Source organism: Chionomys nivalis, chromosome 5, assembly GCF_950005125.1.
Source record: "Chionomys nivalis chromosome 5, mChiNiv1.1, whole genome shotgun sequence".
Classification (NCBI taxonomy): domain Eukaryota; kingdom Metazoa; phylum Chordata; class Mammalia; order Rodentia; family Cricetidae; genus Chionomys; species Chionomys nivalis.
The window spans coordinates 65,855,170-65,864,272 of record NC_080090.1 but is presented as its reverse complement, the minus strand read 5'-3'; the positions used below and the strand labels follow the sequence as shown (position 1 = coordinate 65,864,272).

General features: G+C 48.9%; 1 protein-coding gene across 1 annotated transcript; it reads right to left on the bottom strand.

Moving 5' to 3' along the window:
* Nucleotides 1-6,691: 6,691 nt before the first annotated feature.
* On the bottom strand, nucleotides 6,692-8,772 carry Ier5 (immediate early response 5). Its single transcript, XM_057770024.1, has one exon. It carries the CDS (start codon nucleotides 8,558-8,560, stop codon nucleotides 7,646-7,648), a length of 915 nt encoding a protein of 304 aa, XP_057626007.1. The 5' UTR covers nucleotides 8,561-8,772; the 3' UTR covers nucleotides 6,692-7,645.
* Nucleotides 8,773-9,103: the final 331 nt, after the last annotated feature.

The following is a 9,103-nucleotide window of genomic DNA, read 5'->3' as shown; positions in this document are numbered from 1 at the left end:
AAGATTTCTACTCACATAGCTCCGAGGACTATTTCTAAACTTGACCACATTCCCCTGAGGAAGATATATAGAAAGGTCCAGAAGCCTGCAGGAATGTTTCTCAAACTGTAAATCATTCCATATGGCTGGGGGCAGCGTGTGAAGGAAGAAATGGCAAGCGGGAGCTAGGCCTCTAGTAACCGAAACTTGAGGAATTCACCTTGGGTGGTGAGATCAGGAGAAATGTCTGCTTCTTTTGCTTTACATTTTTAAAATAAATTTCCCTATCTTTTATTCTGTGTGATTTGCCTAATATCTACTTTATCTTGTTTTGTTGATTATTTTGCCTTTTTTTTTTTTTTTTTTTTTTTTTTTTGGAGACAGGATTTCTCTGTGTAGCCCTGGCTGTCCTGGAACTCACACTGTAGACCAGGCTGGCCTCGAACTCAGAGATCCACCTGGCTTTTAAGTGCTGGGATTAAAGGTGTGTGTCTTCATTTTTAACTTTGCCTCACAAACACATTATCTTTTAATCACAATTATAAAACACACACGCACACACACAAATAGAAACCAAGAGAAGTGAGTGACTTCCTGAGTTGAGTCACATTTTTCAGTTTCAGGTTCCTAGTCCCTTCCTCAGAAGGGTCTCATGGCACCAGGTGAGGGGTGACTTTGAAATCTTTTACTTTAGGTCTCACTAGACTACTCAGGATGTACAACTTGCTTGCTGGTGACCTCATTTATTCTGTCCTGCCTGAGAAGCAATTTTCTCCTCTTTGCTCATGTTGGCATTCAGGAACCCCAAGAGCATCAGCAAGTGCCACCTTGAGAGGCCAGACGCCTGGTGCTGAGGTGACCCGAAGGCTGTGAAGCAGACAGCTGGGCCAGCCCACACCAGTCACCCACATGGTCTCCCTTACAGCTGTTCTCACAGCCCCAGTAAGAAAGGACCCTTTAAGAGTCTGGAGATAGAGCTAGGGGACACCCACAGAAGTTATAGGACAATAACCTCCCCCCAGACAATGTCCCAAGTCCCTCAAATTCAGCTTCTTTGCTCTTAGTTATTTCTCCCATGGCCGTAAAAATAAAAGTCACTCTAGTCTCTAAAGTAGGTCACACTGTGGGGGAAGGGAGCTGCTGAATGCAGATGTCAAGGAATTTTCACCCTTTTCCCAACCAAAAATAAAACTTGGAAACTGTCTGAAGAAAAGAGGTAGAGCTTAAGAAAAGCCAGGGAGGAGGTGGGTGGGGTGTGCTTGCCCTAAATTCACTTGGCCCACAGCAGACCTCTTGCAGAGAACTTGACTCCGTGGTAATTCCTCACCATGACTGCTGGTAGGACCCTTGGTGCATGATGCGACTAATGGCTGGCTCTCCTCTCTAGCCATTCTCCCAGCAAAAAGCCTCTGTTGATCAATCAAAGACTAGAGAGGGAGACAGGGCGAAGCCGCCTTTTGGATTTCTTCATCCAAATGGTTCTGAGATTCATCATCTGTCCTATGAAAGAACACATGCAGCCGCAGCAAAGGCTGGGGAGAGGCTGTGGAGCCCATGTGTGGGTTCCCCTGGCTTTGCCTCTCCTTTCCTGCGTCTGGCCACCAGCCAAGCGGGCTTTCAGCTGCTGCTCCTGTTTCCAGTGCATAGACTCCCCTACCCACCCCTGCTATTCTGCAGGGATTGGGGATCTGGTAAGGCACAGAGAAAGGGTGACAGCTTCAAGCCAGCACAGCTGTGGCTTGGTCTCCAGCGTCCAGAGTTTTGGAAGACTCTTTGCAAGTTTCTGGTCAGGAAATATTAATCTTTGCTCCTTTCTCGTGGGCTGTCACTTTCCTGATCGGAGCACTTCTTTCCTGAGCGGCCAGACTCTTCCGCAAACAAAGAGTGTGCATCCCCTCACAGGAGAGGGGGATGGCCTAGGAAGAGCAGAGATAAACAGGAGCAGAGCCACCTGCCGCACATGCCGGGTCTGTGCTGTGAAGGTCAGGTGATGGTGGCAGTTAGCAGCAACGGTTCTCTAGGATGCAAGGAAGAAATCAAAAGGAAAAGCAGCCTGAGGCATAGAACGTCCACCTTAGTGTTTGGAGTCCACGGAACCTAGGTTAGCTGAGTTGAAGAGAATGGTTTAATTTGGTTTTTCTTTTGTTCTCTCTTTGTCACCCCAGAGCGAGCAAGCTCCCAGCTGATGCCCTGCCAGGCAGGGTTGGGGGGGGGGGGGAGGTTGGATGGAAGAATAAGCAGTTGGGAGCAGGACTTTTAGCACATCCCTGAGTACTCGAGAAACTGAAAGGAGCTTGCCTTAGGGGACTGGGCAAGTTGGCAGAGGTCCAGTTGATAGAAAGAAAGCAGAGAGCTGGAGCCAGGGTGAAAACTTGGTTAAAGTCAGGGACAGCTAATTCTCACATTCCTTCTGAAAGTTAGGGATGTGGCTTATGACACAGGCCTGGTGACCAGGTCTCAGAACATACCATAGAAAATGCTTTAGTAAATCCAGGTTTACCCACAAGCATCGCAGACCTACTCCGCATCCGAGTCACCTGCTGGAGATGCTCAGGGTTGTGCTAGTGATGGCCGCATCTTTCTACAACCTCCAGAGATGACAGCCTGTACTCGTCCCCAAGTGGGCAGCATCCAGCGGTAGAGACTGCTGTGGGTCTACAGAGGAGAGAGGCCTTTTTCGGAATGCAGTCCCCAGAGGCTTCCCCTTCTCTGCCTGCAAAATTCCAAAGGCCTGAGACAAACGCCAGGATACAGTCCAGCAAAGACGACTTGGGCTCTGTCCCTCTGGGACAGAGACTGCTAAAGAGCCTTTTTATTTTTAAATCTTCATTCCCACTACTGGGGAGGAGTGATGGCACACATGGGGAAAAACCAAATCAAAAGGGGGCATCCAACTAGATGTGTACATCTTACACTTTATTTTATTTATTTATTTATTTTGATTTTTCGAGACAGGGTTTCTTTGTGTAGCCCTTAGCTGTCCTAGAACTTGCTTTGTAAACCAGGCTGGCCTCGAACTCACAGAGATTCGCCTGCCTCTGCCTTCCAGAGTGCTGGATTAAAGGTGTGTATCACCACCACTCGGCCATATTCTTTCTCTATGGTATTCTTATTCCTAGCCGGGCAGTAGTGGCGTACAACTTTGATCCAAGGACTCAGGAAGCAGAGGCAGGTGGATCTTTGTGAATTCGAGGCTAGTCTGGTCCACAAAGTGAGCAGGACAGGCAGGGTTACAGAGAGAAACCCTGCCTCGAAAAGAAAAAAGGAAAAAACATATTACTGAAAACGTCCAAGGACATGAGTTAAGATTGAAGTGATTCCTAACCAACTCTGCTTCTGTTTTTTCTCCCAGAGCTTTCCACTGGGTAGAACTTTTAATTTGAACAATGATTCAAAGGCTGCGAGACAAACTGCTCATTACTGGACAGAGTGCCAGGGATCCTGGGAAGGCAACCTCACTCCCCACCGGAGCACTGCACTTCGCAGTAAAGGTTCCTTTCATAGCCAGGGAAGGCTGGACCAGCGTTTCTTTTCATCTCCTTCTTTTAGGAACTGCTGGGATAAAAGGGAGTCTAGGAGAATGAAAATTTCACAAACACAGGACAAGAATAAAATATTTAGGGCAAAAGACCAGAAGTCCCTTGGATATTCAGTGAACTGAACTAACTCTACTAAAAAAAAAAATAACAACTATAAAGAAATAAATTTCTATCAAACACTATGCCACAGTATGAGGCTTTAGACCACAGCACACTGGCTCTAAGCTTTATCTTCACACCAAGTAAGTTGAAGAGACTCAGGTTAACCCGAGGTAAAAAGGGGGCAGTTCTGTCATTAACTTCAATCCAAATACTAACATGTTTTATTCTGAGTATTCGGCCAAAGAAGTTAAAAGGTACATTTCCTACAACTCTCCATTCTAAACCTAATCTACCATCAGGAAGGAAGGGAAACGCTGCTAGAAGCCACAGAGAGAAAGAACCAAGATGATGATGATGATGATTATCATTTTTAATGAGACTCTATGTATCTCTGGCTATCCTGGACCCTGCCATGTAGATCAGGACTCCGACTCACAGAGATCTGCCTGCCTCTGCCTCGTGAATGCTGGAATTAAATGTATGTGCCACCAAGCCCGTTTCAAAACCCCTTGAAACATCTGGCTTCGGCATAGTGTTAAAAGTTTTCAACTTGGGGGTCCAGCTCAGTGGTAGAATGATCATCTAACAGGCTTGGAGTCCAATGTTACAATGGCTAATTTAATGAAGGGACTGGAGACCTGCTCAAAGTAGTCCCCCTCCAAAAAGGCTACATAACTCAAAACAGCTTCTACTCACTCTGTATCTCACCTAGTTCTGATAATCCTACCTGAGCATCAAGTGTCCAGGCCTAGAAACAAGCATGGCTTAAGAAACAGTCTATGCCAGCAATTAGAGCTACACATAGCTCCATGGTCTATTTTTATTATTATTATTATTCCTTTACTCATCACTGAAAGCATTTGGATATCAACAGGAACGTTGTTCTCTGAGATTTTTACTCCTGTTTATTCCTTCCTGAAAATAGACCTGATAAAATCCAAGAAAGTCACAGGGTTGGTGTGAGACAGACACAGCAACAAACTCTGCTGGTGGAGCTAAGCTTCCTGCCTGCCAAAGGTCCAGAGGAAAAGGGGAATGAAACGACCCATATTTGCTGATAGGATCATTTAAAAATAGCAACCTCCTTCTTCTCCTTTCCGACCAATGAACACAATCCTCTTAGCACACATCTGATTTACACACACAATTCACTTCTGTGGCAAGGATAACAACTAACAGTTGAGTGCTTCCCAAGTAGGAGGCAGGAGTCTGAGCCAGGGTCTCAATGTGTAGCCTTGACTAGCTTCCAACTAGAGAACCTCCTGCCTCAGCTTCCCAAGGCCTGGAACTGCCTGCATGTGGCACTTTGCCCTGTAGGTATGAAACACTTTCCAAGAACATCAACTCAGTAATTTTTACAACTTTATGAGGCAAGTACAATTATCCTCCGTTTAGACTTGGAAAAAAAAATATACAGAGCTGAAGCAACACCAAGGCCTCAGAGGAAAGTGGCAGCAGTAAGGTATGAAAATCTAAGCATCCAGGCAACAGGATTTGTGCAACAAAGAGATGCTGTGCAAACTTCTCCCGGTGTACAGGCTCTAAATTAAGCAGACACACAGTCCCATGGTTCATCTTTGTGTGAAACCAAGGGCGAAGAGGGAGGGACCTTAGTCGCACCTCAAACAAACATACAGCTCTCTTTACACCAAGAGTTACCCTTTCAAATATAGAAGCACATTGAGACAGCTGCTGGAGCATAACTGCATTCTAGTAACAGGAAATGTTGGCAGAATTAAGGCCCTGGACACCTTCATTTTAAGATCCACTTAATGGAACCTTAGTAGTTATAATAAAGCTTAAGTAGCTAATGTCTAAAAGAAAAACAAGGCAATTTAATAACTCCCCGATTAAAGCATGTTTCATTCTATGTCTATATTATTATGGTGATGGAATAGAAAGCTCACAGCTCCCTTGCTTAAAGAAGCTGGTCTTACAGACAGAGCAAAGCAATGGCCTCCTCAGCTATGAGTTTATATAATTAGAACAAGCTAGGGCCGAGGCATCCGATCATGCTCCTTTTGTCTAAAGCCTATACAGCTTTGTCTCTCCTCAGTATCTCCTGTTCTCTTAAGACTCTATTTAGTTAAAAACTGGTGCCGTCTTTTAAAGAACTAGCAATTATATTATAAAACACAGTCTCTAATTGGCTTGCTCCTAAGAGATCACTACCTCTTAAATACTGAATGTTTTGCATTAGGCAAACGGTCTCTTTAAATTGATTTGGCTGTCATCTGTTTATCACGACCAAAACACTTATGTCATCATGTAGGTGACAAGCACAAATCAGGAAGTTCTGCTAAATGAGAATTAAATTTACTCAACCCTCCTTGGCCTCCTTCCTCCTCTGGTTTGATATACATAATTTCACTTTCACCAATGCAATTACTTTCTACAACTAAATTACGGGGGGGGGGGGGGGAGTAAAATTTCAGTTTTGACATCTAGTGGAAAACAGAAATGGGTCTGAACATTTAGACAAGTCAATCTCATTGGCTTCTTCATATTTGGCCCTACTAGACTTCTGAAGTAAGCTGTTATCCACCAACCCTCCCCCATTAATCTAAAAAATTAATCCATGGTCTATAAATTAACAGGAGACTGAAACAAAAGTTTTGGTGGAAACATCTGATGATAGGAAAGGCTTTAAATTACTTAATATTAAAGATTCCATCCATCAGACTACAGAAAAACCAACTAGCCTGAGACTACAGAAAAGGCCATGGTAGGGACAGGTTTCAGAACCTGCCAGTCCTCGACAGCAGGATCTATCAGCAGTCCTCTGAGATGAGGATCAAGAACCTGCCAGTCCTCGACAGCAGGATCTATCAGCAGTCCTCTGAGATGAGGATGTGTGGGGGGGAAAAAAAAAACCCTCCCACCGGCCAAAAAAAACCAAACTCTTATACGTGTCTCTCCTGATACTTACTCAAGTAAACCAACAATGTCCCTAGTCTGTCAATGACTGATACTAAGAACCACACTTTCATTTCCCAGTCTGGCCACCCCTCCCCCCACTTTGTTGAAAACCCAGACAGGTGATTACATACAAGCAGGCAATGGAGTTGCTTCAAAATATTTAATACGTGTTAGACACGTAAAGTTACATTTTTATACAAAAATCAATACAGAGGAGGAGAAAATACTGTACAAAACCCTTATCAGCTCCCCCAACCTTTATACAACAAAGACTGGAGTCACCGTATCTACAAAACCATAAGGTCCTTCCACTTAGAGCTCGTCTGTAAACTTTGTTTCATTAAACACTTTTTAAAAGCACTGTGTAGTACTGAGCTAGAGCTTTTAAAAATATATCTTTTCTTTATAAACTCCGCATTTCCAAGCTTGAACTCTTCTGTGAAGTTCACCAAGCTTTTTTCCCCTTTGGGGAATTGAAGGTCCCTTAATGTTCTGCTGTCCCAGAGTAATCACAGGGTAGAAGCGCTTCTGTGCTAGAGAAAGGTGGGGAGGGAGAAAAATAATACAAGTCTCTACTCCAGACGAACTCCCTCTAGTCTGAGGAAATCCTGTGAGGAAACGCCACTCCGCGCCCGATGAGGTTCTAGCTTTCATGAGAGTGTGTAAAGTCCCTCTCTCCCCCAAGATCGAGCGGGGAACTCCCCTGCCTCGAGCCTTTCAGCAGCTTCCTTTTCTGTGCTGCTGGCGGAGGAAAGTCCCGGTCTGCGCCCCCAAAAGTCTCAAGCCCCGGGGAAGGGGTGGTGCATTCCAGAACCACAGAACAGTCTCAACACAAGACAAACTTACACACGGACACACACAGACACAAAAGTTAACGATCGATCGTCCTCTTCCGATAAGCCTCCAACTCTAGGTCTCTACTTGAGACTCGAGAGCCACGGCCCAGCCGGGCTGCCCCGTTCGGGGCGATGTGCTGCCCGGCAGCAACCAGTCTCCCCTTCGCGCCCAGCGCCAACGGTCTCGGCTCGCCATCGAGGCCGGGAAAGGCCACGCCGCACTTCAGGGACGCCCGCTGCTCAAGCTCCAGCCGCTCGGGCCCCGGCAACTCAGAAGGCCACGATGGCTGTGCTCCAGGGGCTCATGTCTCTCAGCACCGTCTTGTCGCAGCAAATCTGCCCGGGCTCGGCGGCTTCCGGACCGCTCTCCTCCGCCTCCTCTTCCTCCCGGCCGCCCGCAGGGCTTTTCCGTAGGAGTCCCGAGAAGCTAGACCCGAAGATGCTGATGAGGTTTGCCACGTTCCCGGTCTCCATCTCCTCGTCGGTGTCCTCATCGGCGGTGCTCGGCTGCTCCTCCGAGTTCCGGCGCGCCTTCTTGAGAGGGGTCGAGCCAGGCGCCGGGCAGCCAGCGCGGCCACCACCCACTCCCGCTGCGCCGCGCTTCCTGGGACACGGGGCGGGTGGCGCGGGGGAACCGTCCTCGACAGGCTGCTCCTCCCGGGTCGGCGGACAGCCGCAAGGGCGGCGGACAGCCCGGGGCCCCTCGGGGCACGTGTCCGAGCCACCTCCAGAAGCCGCCGCGCGCGGACGCTCCACGCGGCTCCAAGCAGCTGCCGCCGAGTCCGTCTCTTCGCCCCGGAGTGCGTCCCCGGCTCTGGCTACTGAAGCCAACGGCTCTGAGCTTCCCGCTCCCAGTGTGTGGCACACCATGGGGCTCTGAGGCTGCGGCTCGGGCTCCGGCCAGGCGGCGCGGCCGGCAGGGGGAGGCGGCTCTCCCCAGCCGGAGGGTGGCCCGGCCACCGGCTCTCCGGGCTGCTGAGGCGGTGGCACCGCCGGAGTACCCGTAGGGCCGGCCAGGTAGAGGCCAGGGCATGGGTCACTCAGGTAGACCTGGCGGGCGCTGCGCAGCACTAACGACACCAAGAGGTTCTTGTGCAGCTTGATGCCGCCGCGCTGGACCCGCGAGTTGTAGATCTTGCCGAGGGAGATGCTGACGATGCGGTGAGCCTCCAGCTTGAACTCCATACTGCCTTTGCTTCTCGAGAGTGGAGCCTAGACGATGGGGTGGGTGAACGCCGGTACGCGTTCCGAAGCGGCGAAAGGAGCTGGAGGCAGGAACCCTGAATAGGTTCGCCTCTGGGGTGCACCCTCGCCGGCTGAAAGCTCGGTGGAGAAAAGACCCGGTGACTCGTAATCCCCTCCGACTCTTCACCTAAGACAACAGACCTGATCCCGGCTGCTCGCTAAACTGAGAGGAGCCAGCCCACACCGCGCCTTATATAGACTCCTCGAACGCCAATCACAAAGCGCTGCCAACCGTTCTGGGCGGGCCGATGCGGCTCGTGCACCGCCCCTCAGCCAATCGGAGGAGGAGGAGGGGCGTCAGGGCCGGTTCAAACGTTAGTCCCGCGGAGCAAGCTTTTAAAGGGGGCGACCGCGGAGGGCCCATTGAACAAGTGCGCTGGGATTTGGGTTCCAAGGCAACGGTGTAGGCGAGTGAGGTCCACAGAACTGTCTGTCGTTAGGGTATCAGAATTGTGAGCTGGAACTCACTAGAACCGAACTGTC

Coding starts and splice junctions, on each gene's coding strand:
- Ier5 (XM_057770024.1), bottom strand. CDS start 8,560: ATGGAGTTCAAGCTGGAGGCTCACCGCATCGTCAGCATCTCCCTCGGC.